This window comes from Amia ocellicauda, chromosome 13 (genome assembly GCF_036373705.1).
Source record: "Amia ocellicauda isolate fAmiCal2 chromosome 13, fAmiCal2.hap1, whole genome shotgun sequence".
Classification (NCBI taxonomy): Eukaryota; Metazoa; Chordata; class Actinopteri; order Amiiformes; family Amiidae; genus Amia; species Amia ocellicauda.
This window is the reverse complement of record NC_089862.1, coordinates 16,021,362-16,044,556: the sequence shown is the minus strand read 5'-3', so window position 1 is coordinate 16,044,556 and position 23,195 is coordinate 16,021,362. Positions and strand designations below refer to the sequence as shown.

Below are 23,195 nucleotides of genomic sequence, written 5' to 3'. Positions count from 1 at the left end.
TACTTAAATGATTTACAAGCTATCGAATGTCAAGTCATGTGTGAATGATGCATTTGAAGGAAGTGAAGATAATGTCAGACTGATTCTTAATTCAATGTGGTGACAATGTGAGTTTATTCGCACTAATATGAAGAAAGTCAATCTGTGTTAGCATCCTTGCTCCGTTCTGACGGACTATGGTATCCATGTACAGACCTTATTACAACTGCAACAACAAAATGGATTGGACTGGTTACAATGTGCGGTTTGATGTTCAGGTACATCGATTTTGAAGTATTACCAGTTTCTTTACAAAGAGCATACTGAGCATTTTCTAAAGCCCCAACAATAACGAGGACTTATTAAAAATGTAAAACCAGGTCAAATAACTTTGAGGCTCAGCTGAGGAATGAACTAGTTTTACAGTTGTGCCCATCTCTGTCATCGGTACAGCTGAAATAGAAGATTGCATCAGTTTCTGCTCTCCATAAACTGCTATCTAGATGGGGAGCAGAGTACAATGCATGCACTGTGAAGCGTAGCAGCCACGGCCACAAATCCTTAAATACGGTCATTCAATGCCATTCGTACCCATGTTGGAAGCTAAGGTATGTAAAAGGTGTATATCAGATTTATGTATTTATTATTTGCTTTAAAACAAGTTCACTCAGAGCAGGCATACAGATTTCAATGAAATGTCTATAATTTTTTACCTATAGAAATCAGCCAAGGAAACATAAAAATTATGCTTAGTAATGCACTAAAACAAATATAATTCTTACTATTGGGCCATTTACTCAAGTTATTTAGTGAATCTGTCCAACACCCTACTCTAAGTCTGTCCCTTACTAAGAAACAGTAAAGACAATTATTTATTTTATGAATTTTAGTAAAACATAAAATAGATTTTATTATATTTTACACAAACACACTTTGTAACATGTAACAGTATTCAAAACAATTAGAAAAGAAAAAACTTTAAAAATAGAACCCTCCTTAACCTGTCATCTTAAAGACAATAAACCAGCTCAGATTGACTGTAAAGAACCAGAAAAGAGAAAATGATTACACGTATTTTCATACCTATTAGAACCAATTGTTCTCACAGAATGCCAGAGAGAGAAGGGGAGGCAGGGGGGAGAAATAAATACAGCAATTATCTGAAGCTGAATAGTGCCACACTTGGCCTTGTGTGAGAGAAGCACCAGCTAGGCCTTTTGTTTGTGATTTCGTAGTAATCTGCGGTCTACCAAAGGAACTTTATTTTATTATCCAGATTTATTTTCCACAGAGAATGCTTTCTGGCCATGGGCACACTACAGCTGTATCAGGGATGACCAATTTATGCAGTATACTTTCCCTTGTTGTGAACAGATACTTTTCAAATTATATTTTGGTGTTGTATGTACATGTGGTATGCTGAGCAAATTGTTTTGTAATTTCAATATTATAATGTAATTGATTTCAATTCAATTCAGTCACTATCAAAAATGTGTTAATGAAAAGAAATCTGATAAAGTAAAACAAAATTCAGTACAGCAAGTTGATGCACAGAATGTATAATTAAAGGGAATCATTTTTAAAGTAATCATTTGTCATTACACCATGGACTTAAAAAAGAAACACACACACACACACACACACACATGACAACAGTTAACTGGTTAAAAACACATCTCAAATATTGTATTTATTCATATGCCTAGCACATTTAGGAAATGTAATTTACATGTAATAATACAACTGCAATATACAGCATACAGCATAAGCTTCAAGCAAATCAATGCACTGTGAAAAATTACAGAGCCAGAAACTTCTCTGCTAACAAAACCAGATAAGATATGTGTGAACAAAAAGCATACAGCAGAACAAAGAGTTCAACTAAAGGTGCTGGTGCAAGGATGGTAGATATAAAAAAAACATGGAAAAGGCAAAGAGAATTTCCTCATACCAGGTTAAAGAGACTTTGGATAGACTTTAAAAAGAAAAGTTCAATCCTGCTCCACACTGATGACCCATCACAAGCATGCTATACAGCATTATTTTAAAGTGTCATTTGAGTCTGGAGGTCATTAATAAGTTACTTATTTCAAGCCATCAAAAAGGTAGCTTAATCAGCTCGGGGAGGAGATCTCAGTTGAGATTCACATACAGTATGGCACCTAGTCATTTGATTTCTGTACTTAAATGAGGACTGACAGTTGGGTCGCCTTTATTTTCACAATTTTAACTCTTAAGTGGGTCTGAATATGCTACGATAGCCCTTGTGGACTGTTTAATAGTTCCACTTGGAGTGAGTTAATTAGTACTGTGACTGTATTTACATGCAAATTAAACTATAATGTTGAAACAGAAATGTATTGGAAAAGATAGTGTACTACTAGTCCGTTCAGTGATCATTAGATAGTGGTAGAAAATACTAATGCTGATAATAATGCTTTGTCCAGGCGACTATAGTGAGGGCTGCTCAGGGGAATAGATCAGCATTTCCAAGCTAATATAATAGTAGACCTAGGAAGATTGCTAAAAGACACATAGCTAAGATAACCTATGTAGACCAGTGTCCAAGTACAGCTGACCCCACTGTGGACACTGTTCGGTCACAATCACACAAACATCATTATCTTACACCATTACTTATTTACCATGGCTGGGATTAAATCTAAATTGTGACCCACCCGCTAGTAGAAAACTAAAGAACTGTACTCAGTTTTAGTAAGATGGCACTTTCTTCTAATCATAAATATAACCGCTATGATGCCACGTTTGTAGTTTGCTATTAGCGGGTGGGTCAAAGTTTTGATTTAATCTGGCCCCATTACTTATCTAGATGACATGCTCAGTATTTTCTAAAAATAGCAAACCTGTTTCTTATCAGGAGCGCACATTCTGCCACATGAGGTGTCTTCTATATCCCCAAATGAATGCTTCTTTGTATATTAAAGAAAAGTGAAACCAATATAAACCACGGGGCGGGGACTGGTCTGTTTACATTGTTTTTGCTACAAAAAGTGCATCATGAAAATAATGTGCATTAGGCATATGCATACCCCCAGCACTGTAAAGGTCCATTCACCTACATGTTGGCTGTACAGCAGGTTGGGTACGGCTTCAGTCAACTGATTGATTCTACACCTGATTAAATCCAGCCCAGAGTTCCTATGGTTCTCAGCTGGAGTGTCAGTAGAAGAAACGTGCAGCTCCTCATCTGTGTTCTCATTCTCCTGAACATTTCTGGTGATATCCCCCTGCTCCTGAATAGTGTCACCTACAAACACAATTAAGAACATCAGATCTGGACTACAGAAGGGTTTAGGATTTAGTCTAAGATACAAACTGATAACATTAAAATATCAACACCATAAAACCTGCATGGCTCTTCAGCAAAGAGCACATGCAGTTACACAACAGGAACACCAAAGTTTTTTTTCTCTTAAAGAGTAGGACACCATAGTGCCCCCTGTTCCTGTGTAGTAATTTTTATAAACCAGTCTATAGTAAAATCTGCTTCAAATTGAGCTCATAGTGTATATACACTTGCATTGTTAGCATTTCAGCTTTTTAAAAATAAAGCTTTGTACATATTTGAATAGTTATGTTTCTGTTGAATGAACTTTAACATGCTATCTATGTAATTTCTGATAATGTTCCGATGAAGAAAAATAGCTCCACCAAGTGACAGACTTAAAACAAATATTTTAAAATACATACCAAGGAAAGCACACAAAAATGAATTGCTGTACTAGGTTGACACTGAATACAGTTATTCAAATACACTACTGAAAGTGCTCATTAGAAATGAATACAAATGATATCAACAGAGGAAAATCAACCTGAAACACAGGTTTTGCACCTTTTCAGACGATTTTGAAAACATGCACACTTTCCTACTAGTCTTTTCCGGTTGGGTATGTTTTTGTTTCTGTTGCAGCAAGAATGCCTTTTAACTGTCATGGTTTCTGCCCAATAATACAAAATATCTTTACATACGGTTATGCTTTTCAGTGTACAGTAATCTATTCAATGGGTTTAATTTATATGTGCCTCAGCCAAAGTTGTACTAGTAATTTTAACCATCAGTTTAACAGTCTAGCCTAGTGCCAGAAGTGAACAGAACTGAAGACTTGAAATAAATAAATACACATTGCGTTGTGAAGTGTCCAGCAGTGTCCACAGAAAAGGTTACTCACTTGTGGTTCTTTTATTGCTGATACAATGGACCAAAGAGGTAAGGAAAGCTGTAACAATAATAGTTCCAGTAATGTATGCCTATAAAATAGAAATGTTTTTGTTAATAGAAAATTGTCTGTTAAATAAATACCATAGGTCCCATTTAAGAAAACAACTAACACAATTAATATTCACATACCAAGGATGCCTGCACCGGATGATTCATAATTTTTTTCCAAGCCACTTTCACCTGGACACTGAACAAAGCTAAAGAACAGGGGGATAACAATTCCTCAGCAGCTTGGCCTTTGCACCTGGAAATACATTTAAAATCATGTTTAAGACATCCACTATACTTCTCAAAGATAATCTGTTAATAACCAGACAATGACATACACCAAATACACATTTCTGAATAGTTAATCTTATGATTTAATCTTAATAAGAGCACCAAACAGTGTGTGAACTATTATTTCCTGAGTCATAAAGTTTCTTCATTCAGTTCAGGATTTTGGATATTTGTATTATTTCCATTGCCAAGCACAGTACATACAATACCTACTTGTTTAGACTATATATAAAATATATATTTTGCACACATATATTTTATGTTATTATGAAACTAAATACTACAAGCACACAAAATATACCCTAATCATAAGAAAACCAGATATTGCACATAAAATGTTACCTTCTATAAAGATTCTCTAAGACAGCAGTTCTTTCCAGCTGGTCAGCTTTATTAATTCCTAATTTGTTAAAAATTATTTCAGGAATTTCATGACCCTCTTCAATTATGGCTGCTAAGTTGAAAATTCCCTAAAAATATAATACAATAAATAATTAAACATGAACCATTTGGATTGTACATTTGCTTGCATAAAACTTCCTCTAATCTCAAAAGGTTTTCATTGACAAATGGAATCATCTTCCTGTCTGCTACAGAATGATAGTTCTCACTATCATACAACAATAATTTACTCTTACCCTTACCAAGATCTATTGTGAACAGATTGGATTGAATTGAAGATTTTATTAATTTTGCTTGCAATCAGACACTACATAGCTCTCTGAGAACTACACGTTTCAAGAAAAACTAATGCAGCAGAGTCTTCTTAAATAATGTAAAATTTAATATTCAACCTGTAACATTCTCCATTGTATTAAAGGTTAAAACTGACACTGCCTTTGGGGGATGCCAAACACTTTAAGCAAAGGAGATGTAAGAACATCCATTGAAAATGAGTGCAACTCCAAACTAAACAATTCTACATCAAAATAAACTACACATTAGGTTTTAAACACATTGGTTATTTTACAGCACTGCATGTCAAATTACAACAATTTAGAATCACAGATGTTGAGAATTTATAAGAATTCAAATATGCATTATGTCTTATATATGCCATACAAGTGTATCTCACCTGAGAGCTGTCAGTTAGAGCAGCGTTTGCATACATTAAAATGGACATCTCAATGTCTTGTGACTGATTATTGTGTCCATAGTAATAATAGTCTCCCATTTTCAGAAACCCTGTAAAAACAAGCAAAGTTACTATTGTGAAAACAGACTGTATAGTACTTGTTTGCAATTGAAATGCAATGGTAAGAATTCAATGGCCATACCATATGAGGAACCTAAGTAATTAAAAGTGGAATGATTATAGTATCTCCATTCACAATCATAAGTGGAGAAATGATGCCGCCCCAAGTCCTTTAAAGAAAAAAGAATAACAATCAATCTTTATTTGCTAACATATGAATTACATGTAAATATGGAACACACATAGAAAATATAAACTATTTAACTTTGAAAGTGTTGAAAGACTTACAGGGTTCTCCTCACACATGTGAGCGACATTGGTCTGTGCTACTTCAATCCCAGCCTCAGCAGCTAAAAGGTAATTCAGAAGGGCTTCTTCCCTAGATAGAGACACATTTAACATTATTTTAAAATTAAAAGGGAAACTGTGGTACACATTTTTATGCTACTGTACTACACATAACTAATTTATACTTTTAATTATGCTGTATGCATCATGTGTAAAGAAATGATATTCCCTTACCAAGTTCCTTTCAGATACGCATTAAGAGCTCTTCTGATAACATATCCCAAATAACCATTTTGTCCACAGACATTTTTGAGCATCCTGGAAGAAATTAGAGATTTACAGAGTAAAGTAAATGTTGCATTTTGTTCCGTACAGACGTATACCAAATTATTTCTTGCTGATATTTAGCTATTCACTAAAGTCACAACAGAAACCTAATTATGCTACCATCAATGGGGTTATATTTTGAAATGGCTTAATAGATTAATTGGATCAACCTTCAATTAGAAAGAAAATGGGAAAATTCATAATAATGGTTTTAAGCTAAAGGACAAAATTAACATATATAAATTAAAACTAATAAACTGTTACAGTCATCCCCCCACTTACGTCATCTTGTCTTATGCTGTTCTGCACTGTAAGCAAGACTGTCCTGTGACTGAATTACTTGTGTACATGACTTTCATCACAGCCTATAGTTTTGTAAGTTAATACACTTGGCAAATTGCTTTACCGGGACTGCTGATTGTATTTTGGTAAAAGGTTTCAATACAAAAATATTCACATGAAAGAATGGGGTAGTGGGTTTATTTATTTATGTATGTAAATGTAGTGGAGGTTGGAAACACCATGTATATTGATTAACTTTAGGTTTATCATAATACAACATATCGTCTGGTTCTGGGCTAGAATTTCATTGATTTTGTGCTACTAGTGCATTTTTATTTCTGGCAACACTGCCTAGAGCTTCATTCTGCAGACAGCGCTTGTAACGAAATAATCTCCCTGCTCTCTATTTCTTGATTTCAATTAATTTAACGTTTTACGGTTTACTCCTGAATTTTCACAATGGCTTGAATAGGGAAGTTACAATGTAACTTCGGGGGATGACTGTATTATGGTGGGATATGCAGGTGGTAATATATATATACACTTAGTATCAATATATATTTTAATATATATATACAGTACTGTGCAAAAGATTTAGGTAGGGATGCACTGAAATGAAAATTCTTGGCCGAAGCCGAAACCTAATATAATGAAACACTTGGCCAATCCAGAATACCGAATACTGAACGTGGTTTTTCGCATTTTTTTCCATTTATTTTGCCATTTTTTTCACCATTGCATAAATTAAATAGCCTAAATGTTTTTTTTACTATTTTGTCTTGCTTTTCAAAGACAAAATCAATTACAAAACTACAATTTAAAAATATTTTTTTAACACTGAACATTTTTTTTAACATTCCAGGAGACATTAAAACAACAAAGCACAATATAACTTAAAATAAATAAATTAGTAAAATAAAAATATTTGGCCATCTTTGAGCCCCCCTTCTTGAATAGCCTATATTAGGCCTATAACTGACTGAGGGTGCATAAATGTGTGGTGAACATGTTAAAATGTGGCATTTATTCAGGTAATTAATCAATCACCATAACAAAAGCTTATTGCACACCTGTAATGACTAGACAGGGAGGGAAAAGGATCTGGATAGAAGAAACATGCTCCCACACACTGTTTCTACTTGCAAGTGTTATAAGGTCTGTGATCAAAACACTGCATTCTGTTGAATTATAACACTTGCTAGTAGAGGCGGGAGCATCGTTTTCAAATTATCAATCACATATCCAATAACACGGCAGCTAATGGGGATCTGTATAAACACACTAACACATGAGAAGGGGTTTTATATGGTGACACTTTATTGCTCTTCATACTCCTCTTCCTCTTCAGTGCTTTCAGGATTTCATTGGATTGGCTAGATATTCATAGAGTCACAGTCTGTGGTTGGGTAAATATATAATCTCTAGGAATGATGACAGACAGTAATGTGCTTTCCATTAGTAAATACCATGCACGCCAGCAAAGACGTGATCTAAACAAACTGCACGCTTCTCTTCAGCAGAATCTCCGCTACGCAGCAAAACATGCAAATCGTTTCCCCATAAATTAATACGTTGTAATTGATGCAATTGATGAATACTTATTTAACACAACTTTGTTAAATATCTATGTAAAAATACATTGTTAGAAGACGTATGGAAATGGCATAATAACAGCAGACCTGTCAACTCTCACGTCTCGTGTCAGACTCTTGTATTATTGTCCCGAAATTATCACGACTTTTTATAGTCACAACAATCTTTACGCTGAAGATAGTTCTTAATGACTGTCGCTGTATGTTTGGGGTCGTAGTTATGCTGCAGAATAAATTTGGGGCCAATCAGATGCCTCCCTGATGGTATTGCATGATGGATAAGTATCTGCCTGTACTTCTCAGCATTGAGGAGACCATTCATTCTGACCAAATCCCCAACTCCATTTGCAGAAATGCAGCCCCAAACGTGCAAGGAACCTCCACCATGCTTCACTGTTGCCTGCAGACACTCATTTGTTTACCGCTCTCCAGCCCTTCGGTGAACAAACTGCCTTCTGCTACAGCCAAATATTTCAAATTTTGACTCATCAGTCCAGAGCACCTGCTGCCATTTTTCTGCACCCAGTTCCTGTGTTTTCGTGCATAGTTAAGTCACTTGGCCTTGTTTTCACGTTGGAGGTATGGCTTTTTGTCCGCAAGTCTTCCATGAAGGCCACTTCTGACCACACTTCTCCGGACAGTAGATGGGTATACCCACTGTTTTCTGCCAATTCTGAGCTGATGGCACTGCTGGACATCTTCTGATTGTGAAGGGAAGTAAGCATGATGTGTCTTTCATCTGCTGCAGTAAGTTTCCTTGGCCGACCACTGCGTCTATGGTCCTCAACGTTGCCCGTTTCTTTGTGCTTCTTCAAAAGAGCTTGGACAGCACATCTGGAAATCCCTGTCTGCCTGGGAGAGACCTTGCTGATGCAGTAGAACTACCTTGTGTCTTGTTGCTGTGCTCAGCCATGGTGTTTGACTTTTGACAGTAAACTGTCTTCAGCAGCCTCACCTTGTTAGCTGAGTTTGGCTGTTCCTCACCCAGTTTTATTCCTCCTACACAGCTGTTTCTGTTTCAGTTAAGGATTGTGTTTCAACCTACATATTGAATTGATGATCATTAGCACCAGTTTGGTATAATTGTTTAATCAAACACCTGACTATATGCCTACAAAATCCCTGAATGTGGTCACACCAAATACGGATTTGATGTAGATTTTTCTTCTGTTCACTCACTTTGCATTTAGTTCATTGATAAATATAATCTATTAACATGTCTATTTTTCAAAGCATTCTTACTTTACAGCATTTTTTCACACATGCCTAAAACTTTTACACAGTACTATATATATCAAAATAAAACATTATAAATTCTAGACAACACCAAAAACAAAACATAAAAAGGCAATACAGATGTGGTTTTAATGTCTTACAGGACAGCTGTTTCTGGATTTCGTGTGAAGTTGTCTAGGTTCCCTGTACAGTAGTACTGAGATGTTTCAACAATGGCATCAACGTGTCCAAGGAGAGAAGCTTTATAGAAGTGCTGGAAAGCTGCTGACTGTTAAAGAAACACAGAGGAGAAATGTGCAATTCAGATTCAGATGGCAAATTAAAGTATTCTCACTGTCAGAGCTTTAATTAGATATGCATCGCTACCTCATTCTTTGTTGGCTTTCCTGGGTACTGTCCATTTAGATGTAATATTCCCAAATTATATATTGCATCTCTGCTTCCATTTTGTGCAGCTTTTTCAAAGTACTTCACTGCTGTCTTCATATCTGCTTTATAGGTGCTATAATACCATCCCAACCCATTGATGGCTTTAACCAATCCCTATGTGAGGAAAATAAAGCTCAATAAATGGATGGAGTAAAATTAAAAAACAAAGGTTTGTTTTTGTTTTACGTTGTACAGCATGATAATTTATGTAATATAATAATTTCTGTTATTTGATTATGCATTGGATGAATCAGCTAAAGCAGTTTTGGTAACACTGCTTTCCAAAATACAACACAAGTAACAACACAAAAATTTAAATAACTATGGTTAATTGTGAGTGCAACTGTTTTTTTTTTCAATCTAATTTCAATATAACATGCTATACTTTATAATATACACAATTAATTAACGTCACCTTGGAAGCTGCTTGTTTCATCATTTGAAGAGCAAGTGATATGTTCTTCTTCACTCCATGTCCCTAAGAAATGATTTATTTTGGAACCAGAACATATATGAGCATAAGTGCAAAGCTAAAGATGTATGATTATTTTAAACCTGATAAAAAAAAAAAACACCAGGCATCTTAAAAGCAGGTCAACAGACTGAACACATGCAGCTTCTTTTTTGTTTTGTTCTTGTTTACAAATAAGTAAAATACATAAATATGTGAAATTATGTATATAAATCTTCAACAAACTTCAATTAAGACCCCAAATGAAGAATACACTAGGTTTTGTGTGATGCTATTGCATTTTTTTTTTAATTCCTAAACTCACTTTTGGATTATTTACAAACATGCAAATACACATTTCTAAACTGGGGTGCTTCAACCCTGCTAGGAGTATGATCTGGAACGTACCTTAAATAATACAATAGAGAAGTCATACATTGCCTGAGCATCTTTCATCTGAAGAGCACTTTGGGCATACCACTTTGCCGCAGCTTCAATATTTTTTGACACTCCTTGTTGTCCCCAAAACAACATTCTTGCTAAGGTTCTCTATATTAAAATAAAGATTACAAATTAGATATAGATTTTTGAAAAATGCTGTTCTCTTTTACCTAACAATCTTCTACTGTGTGGACTGTTGTTTTGATTTCTGTTACACAAATGATTGAAACTAAATCTTTACATTTATTCACAGCAACAGATCCTACCTGGGCTTCCACATCTCCTCGTTGTGCTTGATAGTTTAGATAATAATATATATCATGTTTCTCATTGGTCTGAGATTTTAGTGCTAATTCATCAGTCAGGTGAATGTGTTCAGTGGTGCATTGCTTAAGAAAAGAAATTGTACAAATAATTAGTCACTATTTATTTTGGATATACCAGTCCCCCCCAACAATAACTATACCGTAACCTTAAGAGGTTAACATGAGCACAAATATTAGCAGCATTACATCTTGGACTGTACCCTCCCACAAAGATAAACAAAATAAATACAATATTACTTTTCACAGATGCTGCACAATTTGAAGTAATCCAGCACCAATGTTTACTTACTTCTGTTTCTTCTACTTTCCACCGATCCACACAAGTCTGTTTGGCAAGATTAACATAGTAACTGTACGAGAGATCGTAATCCCGAGGATACCCATCAATGCCTTGCATGTGCACGTAACCAAGATGCAGAAGAGACAGTCGTTCATCTCCCTGTGCACCAATTAAACTATAGACATATCCCTGTGATTGGAATATGACAAGAAAAGTAAAACAAATACTGAATTACCTGCATACAATTGAAACTGACAGAGGAATAATTTGAACAAAAATAAATAAAAGGTACATAAGCAGTTTAAAATTTTCTATTACTCATGCATTGCATCTACTTAAAATACAATATGTATATACATTTTCATCAGGGAGAATTTTAATGTAATACTTACATAGATATGAATGCTATTTACTTTTTACTTAAACTACTTTACACTTACACTTAAATTATTTTTGAATTGAAAAACAAATCAATTTCAAAGCTTCACACCAATACAAACAGATGACTGTAAAGACAATGAAATAAAAAAATATATATATTGTGAAATGTTGTAATGTTTTGAAAACTGAGATGTACACTGAAGGACTGTTTTAGTTTGTTTTGTCTCTAAATAAGTGGTGTTATATTATCCTGTTTAATGCTTTTACCTGGAGTGAGTCCACTGGCACCCCTAAGCCTGCCTCGTGAATGACAGCCAAGAAGTATGATGCCCTGTGATAGCCGCAGCAGCTGGAGATCTGTAAGTATGGGATCATAGAGCGTACAAATCCTAGACCTCCATGACTGCTTAGGCTCTCAGAAACCATTTCAAAAACCTGCCTCCCAAATTGCAATGTGACATCCATATCCGAGGAACCTTCAAAATATAAATGACATGCTGTATTTAAATGTGAGCAGAAATGATACTGCATTCATGTTAGCACTAACATCAGTTGTCGAACTGACTATTCAATTGCAATATTATCTAATTCACATTAAATTGGGTTAGTTACACAAAGCTAAATCTGGTGAACTAGTCGGCAAGTGGAAGTAGTGGAAGTAGTGATGAATCAACGCATTGTGGCGCTCCTGCCCCTCAATGAGACACTCCACACTAAAGCTACTGTGTCATCCACTGGCTTAATCCCACTGTCCCGCTGAGTAAATAATAAACCAATATAAAACCATATATGTAAAATATATACCAAAAAATAGGTCAAGCTCCATTGTCTGAAGAAGGCTGAAAAGAGTTAGGTGCTTTATTTGCATTTCCCAGCTCCACGGCTGATCACAAACAGGACGCCTGCCAAATTTGTTATTTAAATAGGAAATATAGGATTCACAGGTACCTGCAAAATAAGAAAAGGAATTATTTGCATTCCTGTAGAGTAAATACATCTGCAAAGGAAACTCCCATTATATTTTACAATACAACATAGAAATCATTCTTCTACAGATTTAGTTTATTTAAGATATAGTCTTAGGCTGGGATTAAATCAAAACTTTGACCCACCCACTTATAGAAAACTACAGAACTGTACTCAGTTGCGGGATTGTGTATAGTAAGATGCCACTTTCTTCTAATCATAACTGTAACCGCTATGATGTACAGGTTTGTAGTTTTCTATTAGCCGGTCGGTCAAAGTTTTGATTTAATCCGGCCCCTAGTTTCTAATAAATATGATTTTCTCTATAAAGTAAAAATATGTTATTACCCATTAATTCCCTGTGTTTCTATACTTACATGTTAAATCATGTTACTTAGAAGTTAGTTATACACATACTCAGAAAGAAAACAGTTTGGAAAATATTTCAGTTCAGTGTTCAAAAAGGCAGTTGGGTTTTACAGAATGAAAATGTAGGAAGAATGTAAATTGCATTTAAATAAGGTAAATAACAATAACAATGTCAATTTTGTACAGATTACTTACTTTTATCTGTAACAAATCTGTTACTTTCATATATCTTCAGAAAAACTGGGATAATTTCTTTAATGCTTTCACAATTCTGATATTTGTGATCTAGTTCCTGTAAAATACTCGGAGGGAAAAGCGGGTTGACAACCTGCAAAACACATAAACCTGTCACCTTTTCTTTTTAATATGGATACTAATCTTCTCTTTAAAAAAAAAAAAAAAAGTCAGTTATAGAACAGTATTCATAGAAAACCAAACATGAATAAAATAAAAATCAATCACTATTGTTCTAATTATGTAATTGTAATTGTATTAAATGTGTATGATATACCTGTAAAAAGTGGAATCTGTAAATGCATGAGATGAACACCACTCCTTATTACTTAAACTGCTGCTACATTCAAAAGCTAAACAAAAACAGATTATATTTTATGTAATTTGTTTGTCAGAAAAATGTCAAAACAGCAGTGTTACTTCTTAAAGTTACTTCATCTTCTTTAAAGGTGCTGTTATTCATGTATTTACCGAATTCTCCAGCTTTGCTTTCAGGCGGTAGTACTTCACTGGTCCAAAAAAGCCCTGTATGCTCTGAAAATATCTGCCGCCTCCGATTACAAAGTATCCAGAGGTGTCATTGTAGAGTATATTTTCACCAAATCTAGAAAATGTGCAACAGTTAGTATTCCATAAAAAGTTGATTTTGTGACTGTCATAGATAGACAAAATACAATGCAGTAGTCAAGATACATTTCACACTAAGCAGATACTTGAGCGACAGCATTACTCTATGTCACAGACTTCAACAATAAGAACTTGACGTTGTTAGTACATCACATAGTAGTTTTGGTACATTTAAAATAATTATTTTTTAATAAATACATTTGATTTAACAACAATAAAAAGCTATATGCTAATTTGAACAACCTTTTCACCTAATTAAGCCCTTATTTATGTGAACTTACACGTATGAATGTTTATTTTCTACCGTTTCTTTCATTGTCTTCCAAGAAATTACACTCAGCATCACCTGAAAAGCATTCAAGACTTGTGTAAAAAGTGGAGCAGGAGAACCACAGCAGGATTCAATTCATATAAGCATGGCAAAGTGTTTTCTTGTGGTGCAGCAATCACCACAACACAATGTACTCGACTTGGCCTCCAGTTGAAATTTGTCTTCATTTAAAAGTGTATTTCCCAAATAGGCTCACTGCATTGTGTGTGTGTATGAGGAAATGTAAAACAGTCAGACTAAGGCAGGTACTCAGTTTAATTTGTATATCAAGAAGTCATTTTACCTTTCTTCCATCCAGAGACATATCTAAACGGTACCACGTCCTCAGGGAGAGTCCTGTGAATGATTTGAAAGCGCTGTCTTGCCCTGATTCAAGATGGACCTGAATGACGATTTCCCCTAGAAATACCATACATTTAAAAACAAATACAAAAGATGGAAAATACCAGCTGTCCAACAGAATTTTATAGAGGTAACCGCAACACAGCTTGGTAACTGTGGATGACCCTGAAAGTTTGTAAAGACGACCATACCAAGGATGGTGTAAAAGACAGCGGAGAAGAAACGCCAGAAGAAAAGTCCTCCTGAGCATTTGATGTACAACAGAATATTGTCATATGACTGCAATACATTCACTGCACTAATTATTACAATAAACATGATACCAATATGTATGCATACATGTTCTAAAAAATTGATACAAAAATTACTATTCATGAGAAGAAAAACAAAGACCCTTATGAAACAAAACAATCATAAAACTGCTTACCTTTGTCTGTTAGCAATAGCAAAGGTGTTTTGAACAAATTGTTGTTATCCACGTGGTGAACAATTGCACAGATTCTACTTGTACACCAATTAAGTAGATAAATCCAAACTGAAAATGTAAACCTAGACAATAACATAATATTCATTATTCAAACATCAAACATTTATGGTATACAGCATTTTGCTTTTAAATTTCCTACAGGTTCTTTCAGTGTGAGAATTAGCATGCAATTCATATTTCATAAGGAAAAGGATACAAATATTTCCTAAGCACTTTGTCAATAAACTACTATCAGAGACAAAGTAAAGCTTTAGGATACACTTCTGTTTTGCAACATAGGAAGTGACTGTTCAAATATTTTTGGAAAATACACACTCATGTATTATTATTAATATGATTTATTAAAAGTATTATTATAATAATGATAACAGTAACTTATTATTATTATTATTATTATTATTATTATTATTATTATTATAACTGAAGCTGAAAATAATTTGATCACAGATCAAATCTAAACATTTCTTGCATTTGGAGACCCTTAGATTAAATTCACCACATTCAAGAGTCCCAGTACTTTTGATCACAACTAATAGAAACAGTCACAGCCATAGACTACCAATCACAAATAGGCCATTTAAAAAAAAACTAGATGCATTGCAAACAAACAACTGATTTTAATAAGGCTTAGGGACATTTACCTGGGATCACAAACTCTTTGAATTCTGGTACTTTCAAAGTTTTTGTTGATGAAGCAATCAAACTTTCGGATAACTCCAAATCTCTCTCCGGTACTTGCATGTGGGAACCTTAACATGTCCACGGTGTCTGAAAAAATATATAAACATATATAAACAGTTTTCTTCAAATGTATACATGGCCTAGATCAGCGGTTTTCAAACTGGTCCTAGAGTACCCCCTTCCCTGCTGGTTTTTGTTCCAACTGAGGACTTGATTGCTTAATTGAATCCTTAATTGACCTAACAAAGCAAAATACCATTCAATTAAGTAATTAAGACCTAGGTTGGAACAAAAAACAGCAGGGCAGGGGATACTCCAGGACCAGTTTGAAAAACCTTGGCCTAGATATAGTGTTACTCAAATTTATTTTAATATAATTTGGTAACACTTGACAGTAATGGGCACCTATTCTTAATGAATGTATGTATACATTAAAAAGGAATTTCCTGCCTCATACCTTCCAGTGAGTTCTGCTGTTGATCATGTGATCAGTATAAGCCATAACCCTAAACCTAGTCTGTAACTCATGTTTACGCTAGTTTATGTTCCAACAGAGTACTCAATTACTTAATTTGTCAAATTAATTATTAAATTTGACATATATCAAAACAATAGTGCAAGGTATTTTACAATTGATGACCTAAAAGTGCATTTGTTTGAAAGAACAGTTGCTTATAAAATATCCCAGGGCCTGGAAAGGTATTTAAATGTATCTAGCTAATTCAACAATTAGACCAATTAAGTCATTAAGTCCAGGGACTGAGTTTGAGACCCTTGCTCTAACTCTATCCCTAACCCAGACCCTAACCTTGTTATACATGTGATTAACAGCAGAAATAAGATGAAGTGTTTTAGGTATTCATGTGTTATTTCTGTGGTATTCATATGTCACATTCATTACGAATTGGTGCCCATTAAGTTACCCATTAAGACCAAAGATGTAAACATATACTATTAATCCCACTGTTGCTCACATAAATATCAATAATTTACATTAATTCTGGGTGTTAGCTTATGACTTTCAACAACATCCCCCAACATCAACAACATTGAAACCAACAGGAGACTGTTTTACAAAAAATAAACAAAATAATTTACAAATGCTATGAGAAACAAAATCTGACTGAATATATTTTAATACAGAAGAGCATAAACAATTAAAAAGGAAGGAAGACTTTACCAGATTCACGAGGGCACTGGGGGATCTTATTTTTAGTAAACTGCCACGTTTGTTCCACATCCCACCGAAGACACTTCCTGTGGTTTTTTAAAGGACGCTGAATGGGCAAGATAGCGTTCAAAACCTGAAAGGCCTTTGCCACAGCCTGATGATAGGACTGTGCAATCCCACTGCTTTCATTGTACCCCTGTATGTGAACAATCCAGGCCCTCAGCATCACACCATGAATGTCAATTGAGTGTCTAATGAAAAAGTCCTCCCTATAAGCTATAATGCTTGGAAACTTCAGTAAAACTGTTCGACTTCTCCTGGTATTAAGGAGTTTCTCATTTCTCCATCTTCTCTTGTAGATAACGACTCCAGTTCTTAACTCTGAAGAAGCAACAACATCAACAAGAACAGCGCAAGGCCTTGAGCACAAATATCGAACCAAGAGGCTGTAGTTATCGATGACAACATCTGGATCATAATCAAACTCAATAAAATCACCATTCCCTGGGCTTTCACCAGGATGTGGAGCAAATGATGAGGTGTGTGATGAGTCCTGGCAAACAACTGGCAATTGAACCTAAAGGGATGAAAACAATACATGACTATTCAACTAGCAAAAGTACAACAATTCACACTTTAAGGTAACTTAGTTAATCAATTCAGCTAGAAAATGAAACAGAACAGAATAAACACTGGCTATGGCAATATGATATACTCTGGATATATTTCAAGGCTTTGCTGTTCTACTTCATGAATACATGTTTCACTTATTTAAAGGTTTCAATGCATATCATTTAAATGTGCATTTTGCATTTAATACAACAAGAGAGAAAACCATTTAAAGTATGTTATAGACTAAAGCCCCACAATATGAAACAGCTGTAATTTGGTAATAAACCCAGGTAAGCACCCCACAAATGTACTTCCTAGTAAATCATATTAGGCTATGGTTACTAAACTCAGTAAGTCGATATTAAATACTTTATATGAGGAAGTGCATTTATTTCAACACATGGCACATTGTTGATTGACAGGATCAGACATCTAATTATCAGAGAAATAAATGTGATCTACCTCACACTGTAAACTGCAAAACAATACAAAATAATCAGTTAAACAGCAAGGCATTTGAATTGCTTACCAGTGCTAAAAGACAAACACTGCACAGTACGTAGATGACCCAGAAATGGAGGTTGAAAGGCATCATTTGTGTCGTTTTCAAGACTGAAACCGTGAGGCAGTGATTTATGTCAGTTATAATCTAGGCATCTCTTCCGTGTTGCGTCCAATAAGCCAGGTCCCGAGTTTATTTTTTAAGAAGCAAATGTTTTCAAAGCTTGTTTCTTATTTATTTGTTTCGCGATGTATTGAACAATAGATGTATTTTCACTTTCTTTCTCTTGTCTTGCCTGTGCAATTTAGGAATGCTCCTCCTTTACTCCAATGTCATTTGTCAGGTGGATCTGTCACCTGTACGTTGCCCTGCCCCTAATAATATGTATTATTATTGTTACTCCAGCAATGCAGGAAGCAGATATACAGGTTTTGCTGTTGTACAGAGGAGTGGGTGTAATTTAGGTTTTTGTTCAAAAATGCTGCACAATTGAAATGTTTATTGAACCATTACAAAAGTCATAAAGTACGTATTATTTGGAGAGGACATATGGGGCATTGCGCATGCGTATTCCGACGTTTTAAAGTAAACTTTACAATAATTGGTAAGCCGTGCGGTCCAGTTTCTCATCAGGGATGCTCTAATAAACATATGTTTGTGTGCAACTAGGGGGCGACACAACCCTGTCAAAGATTGTGTAAGATATGTGAAACCATAGAATAACTTGTGTGATGAGTTGCTTTATGAGGGGAAACGCAGAACAGTAGTCTAGCTGGCGGCCATATTGCCTGGGCACAGAAGTACAGTACATAACGATAGCGCAATAATAGATAGAAGCGGAGATACAAAACAGATGTTTATCGTTTCACTCGTATTTATAAATATGTTAAATTAAAAAAAAAAAAACTCCTCCTTTGAAATCATCAGATAAAGAGTTCGCTTAATCGGATTCCAGTTATAGTCAATTGTAGCTCTGTGTTGAAACCATGTTCGTGTTGCGCAGATGTCCGCAATTTTGCCCGGACCTGCGCGGCTCCACCAATGCGATCGGGGGAATTGTGCAGATCTGCGCAGAACTGCGGACATCTGCGCAAGTCGAACGCGACCTGTGTGTTTAACTTTGACCTCTGACCCCCACCCCGGAAGTGTTCGTGCAGGTGACCGAGGCTGGTTCGTCCTTCTTGTCCGCTGCACCGCAGACATGTCTAGGAACACCAGAATCACTGTGATATTCGGCGGTTTTGTCGCAGCTGTTGCGGCCGCATTTTACCCCATATTTTTCCACCCTCTCACGCATGTCAGCGAATACAGTAAGTGCAAAGTAAATCCGCGAAAACACTCGTAAGTTGAATTGTGTCCACTTCCTTATGAGTGGTGCAATGTTTTGTACAATCATAAAATAAAATCCCAAGCTAATCAATTGCTTCAGTAAAATAAACTGATCAGAAGCTATTCGTATTGACACAATGGCGTTTATTCTTTACGGAGGATAACAGGGTCTTTATCACCTATGCATGTATGATCTGAGGTTGCTTTTCTTTAAATCCCCAGTGGTCCCTTCAGAAATGACTGTTGAACTCGTGTCTGCGGTCTGAGTTTGTCTGGCAATGAAATGTGAATACTCATGGCAATTATTAGACTAGCACCTTGCATACAATAAAGTGTTACATATATATACATTGCAGAATGTGAAATATTTCAAAACTATAAGTGTGATTATTAGTATTTTATAATACAGTATATAATACAAAGTTCCAAAATGTTCTTTCTTTTAACAGAGAAAGTCCAGCAAGAGAACAGAGAAGGAATCAATCAACAGGATGTCCAGCCAGCAGGTAACATACAGCTACCAGCACCTGTTTATAACAAACAGACAAAATCCCAACCACGATTCAACAAGCAGTGGGATTAACTTGTTAAAAAGCAGACACGTATAAGAACAATTCAGTTATATTTTTACACATAATATTAGAAAGACTCCAATTTGAGGGCCAAACCTTCTTTTCCATAATTACCTGGATTTTTCTCAGGCAAAACAGTCATCCTATGAAAAATGTTGTACAGCTCTAGAAATGAGGTGAACACACAAATTGAATGCTGTATTTTATTTATATTTTTTTAGGAGTAAAGATATGGTCCGATCCCTTCAAATCGAAGTGAAGCCTCATTGACAGTGAGGGAATAGCTGAGCAGATGCGCGCTGGTACTGTGGTACACCCCTACCCGGTGAAGAAAGTGGAGAAGATTACCTACTACATCATGTATAAAAATGTGGGGGTGCTTTGTTTTTTTCCTTTTCTTTTTACATGAAAGAGGTTGAGCTTTGGCTTTTACCTCTGATGTTAAATCCACTGAGATGTGAATCTCCTGAAGGACGATGTTCAGATTGTATGCTGCAGTACAAGAGTGCGATGCATTCAGGCGTTACAATATGTGGACTCTATGAGCATCAGCAACTACTAAAGGCCCCACCGGTGTTGTCTTCAAATATAGCAACTATGACTCTTATTTATACCGTTTAGCCAAGCTTCACAAACTGATCACAACATCTAAAAGTAAACCACGTATGAACAGCTAAAACGAAATGTCGACGCTAATCCATCACATTTACATTTACAAATTGAATCGCCTCATTGTCAGAAATCATGTTTAATATACACAGTGTTTGAATAATTCATAATCTTTGCATTCCCTGCCTGTATCCAAATATATATAACAATCAAATGATGCTATGGAAAGACTGGTTTGAATCTTAAGTTGTATCGTTAGTGCACTGTGACCAGGGTTGGCCATGGTATTCAATGATGTGTGAAAATAAGTTAAAGCTGTAAACTGTAAGTATTGAAAGAAGACTAACTGGCAAATCATTGTTTTTCTTTTTTCAATTTTTTTGGATAATAAAAGTTTTGTGCTGGGAAGTGATTTTTTTCTACCATAAATAAACTAGGAGCATAGATATTTACAAAAAAGTTCCTTAAATTTGCAGAGACATTTAAGACTGATTTGAAAGCAAATGGTTTCTCCTGCACTCTTCATACTTCAACTTTTTTCTCAAGCACGGTCTCGTTAGTGCTTTAGGTAACATCCCAAAAGTCTTGTAAAGAAAAGGTTAAATGAAAGAAATCTGAAAAAGTGTGCTTGCATTGCACATTTTAACAATTGGTGTCTGCTTCCATGGCAGACAGGTTTGCCTTTACTGATTAATTTCTAAAATATCCAGCTCCTTAGCTACATGTCAAGGTGTTGAAACCTACATCTATTAGTCTTTAATTTCCTCTTTGCTCAGTTTTAGAGGCGGTTTTCCATGCTTGCTGAAGTAAAGGTCAGTGAGTTGCCCCTGCTCTTGGTTGCACACTCTTGTGTATGTCGCTGTTACTTATTTGAGAGATCTAATTTCACTTGTATGTTACAAAAGATAATGACAACACATTAAATCTTTCAAACTAGCAGCTGTATTATTTATTCCTTCGAGAAACTCAATTTATGTTCCCAAAGAAGTTAATCAAATATTGGCTAAAATAGAAGTTAAGAAAAATGCCTTAATATATGTAATATATGTAATGATAGTTTTACTTTTTAAGATTGCTTTGAATTTCAAAAAATGTAAAAAAAAATTTGAGGCATTTGTTTCTGAAGCAGATTTTCAGGAAAAGCAGGAATGTGTGCCAATGTAATTAAAGTACTGAAAACAGACACGTGGCTCTCTAGAATGCTGTTTTGCCAGAAATTAGACTGGAAAGGTTTTTGTGTGTTTATTTTGCTACTTTGAATGAATTTCACTTTATTCTAAGTCTGATTATTCAGATGTGCAGTTTGCATAAATAATGCAAAACAAAACAACCTAAACATTAATTCAACCATTTCAGTAATGCTTTGGGATTAAATGTGAATGTAATATGAAATTGGTGTTGTCTTCACTAATCAAAGTACTTTTAAAAGTCCCAAAATCTTAATTGTAATATGTATTCCTTAATATATATATTTTTTTTTATTTTGTTACTTTAATATTAAGAGACTTTTCAGAAGTTGTGTTCTGTGTACACTCCAGATTGTTCATAAAACAATAAGGCCATAATCCACGTTCATACTTTTCCTGCAGTTACTGTCCATGTCCAACTGATGGCAGAGCAGCACACATACATCAATCCGGGACACAAAGTGTGCAATGCTGTCTGAAGAACGTTCTTAAAACTGCCAAGATCTTCACTATATGATCTACAACTACTAGTAAATACATTGACACCAAATCATTATTTATATTTAATAACGTATAGTATTTTACAATTTACATGTCTTAGCCACTGTGATCAATCAGTAAGCAGCATATTCATTATGATCTTGAAATCTGCTTATTTGGATTTAGTAAATAGACATGTTTTTTGCCACTTAAACATTCAATTCTAGGTGTACTCAAGGAATGATTCAAACATTATGTATCTGTTTATTATTTCAGCTAAACAAACATTTATTGTGGACTCAAGTGAGTAATTTAGCTGACAAGAAAGTATTTTTTATTAAAACCTAATCTGTCTTCAGCTAACTCCAGTATATGAAGCTTTACAAGCTTTAAAAAGTTTTTTTTTTACATGTTGCCTGATTACATACAATATATACCAAATACAGAGTGGAATATTGTGTTTTTCCATCAATCAAATTCAGTATGAAAGTATATATATATAAACCTAACTCTATCTGAGTAATTGTTGTAAACACTGTAGCAGGCAAATAGCAGATCCAGAAACTACTGGCCAGCATTTCTTTTTCCTTTTTTTCTACTTCTTTTTTTAACATTCTTCGTTTTGGAAAAAACATGTTAAAGCATTTAAATTGCATTGTGTCTCTATAAAAGCCCAATCTTTTATAATAACTGGCGAGGTGAAACGGACACTATTCCAGTTACTTGACGTGCAGCTTCCTCTGTTGAGGAGGCCCGGCTACAGGACTACTTGTGGAAATAGCTCTGGAAATTAATTGAAGGCAGTCTTCCAGCAGTGAAAGGAGCTGCATATTGAGGAACTGACATAACTTCTCAACACCACAACAAGCACATTGAAAATATAACGACTGCCAAATCCTACTGCCAAAACCAATAATGCTCAACCCCCCAATCAACAAATCCCATTGTTTATGGGATATTATTTTTGTTG

The 23,195-nt window shown here is 35.1% G+C and overlaps 2 protein-coding genes across 3 annotated transcripts; one reads left to right on the top strand and one right to left on the bottom strand.

Annotated features, from left to right (window-relative positions):
- Positions 1 to 1,635: 1,635 nt before the first annotated feature.
- On the bottom strand, positions 1,636 to 18,355 carry LOC136766496 (protein sel-1 homolog 3). Of its 2 annotated transcripts, XM_066719992.1 has the most exons (24): positions 18,076 to 18,355; positions 16,944 to 17,511; positions 15,724 to 15,850; positions 15,023 to 15,144; positions 14,537 to 14,652; positions 14,204 to 14,268; positions 13,767 to 13,899; positions 13,257 to 13,389; positions 12,531 to 12,674; positions 11,994 to 12,202; positions 11,355 to 11,534; positions 11,006 to 11,128; positions 10,707 to 10,847; positions 10,263 to 10,325; positions 9,785 to 9,961; positions 9,559 to 9,686; positions 6,216 to 6,299; positions 5,982 to 6,072; positions 5,776 to 5,863; positions 5,574 to 5,683; positions 4,841 to 4,968; positions 4,349 to 4,463; positions 4,170 to 4,248; positions 1,636 to 3,247 (listed from the first exon to the last, which is right to left on the bottom strand). In XM_066719992.1, the coding sequence occupies exons 1-24, from the start codon at positions 18,139 to 18,141 to the stop codon at positions 2,982 to 2,984; spliced, it is 3,456 nt and encodes a 1,151-aa protein (XP_066576089.1). In that variant the 5' UTR covers positions 18,142 to 18,355; the 3' UTR covers positions 1,636 to 2,981. The 2 variants fall into 2 exon arrangements, with proteins under 2 accessions (XP_066576089.1, XP_066576090.1); XM_066719993.1 differs by lacking the exon at positions 11,006 to 11,128.
- Positions 18,356 to 19,194: 839 nt separating this feature from the next.
- Positions 19,195 to 20,966, top strand: smim20 (small integral membrane protein 20). Its single transcript, XM_066719991.1, has 3 exons — positions 19,195 to 19,358; positions 19,827 to 19,883; positions 20,171 to 20,966. The coding sequence occupies exons 1-3, from the start codon at positions 19,250 to 19,252 to the stop codon at positions 20,206 to 20,208; spliced, it is 204 nt and encodes a 67-aa protein (XP_066576088.1). The 5' UTR covers positions 19,195 to 19,249; the 3' UTR covers positions 20,209 to 20,966.
- The last annotated feature ends 2,229 nt before the right edge of the window (positions 20,967 to 23,195 follow it).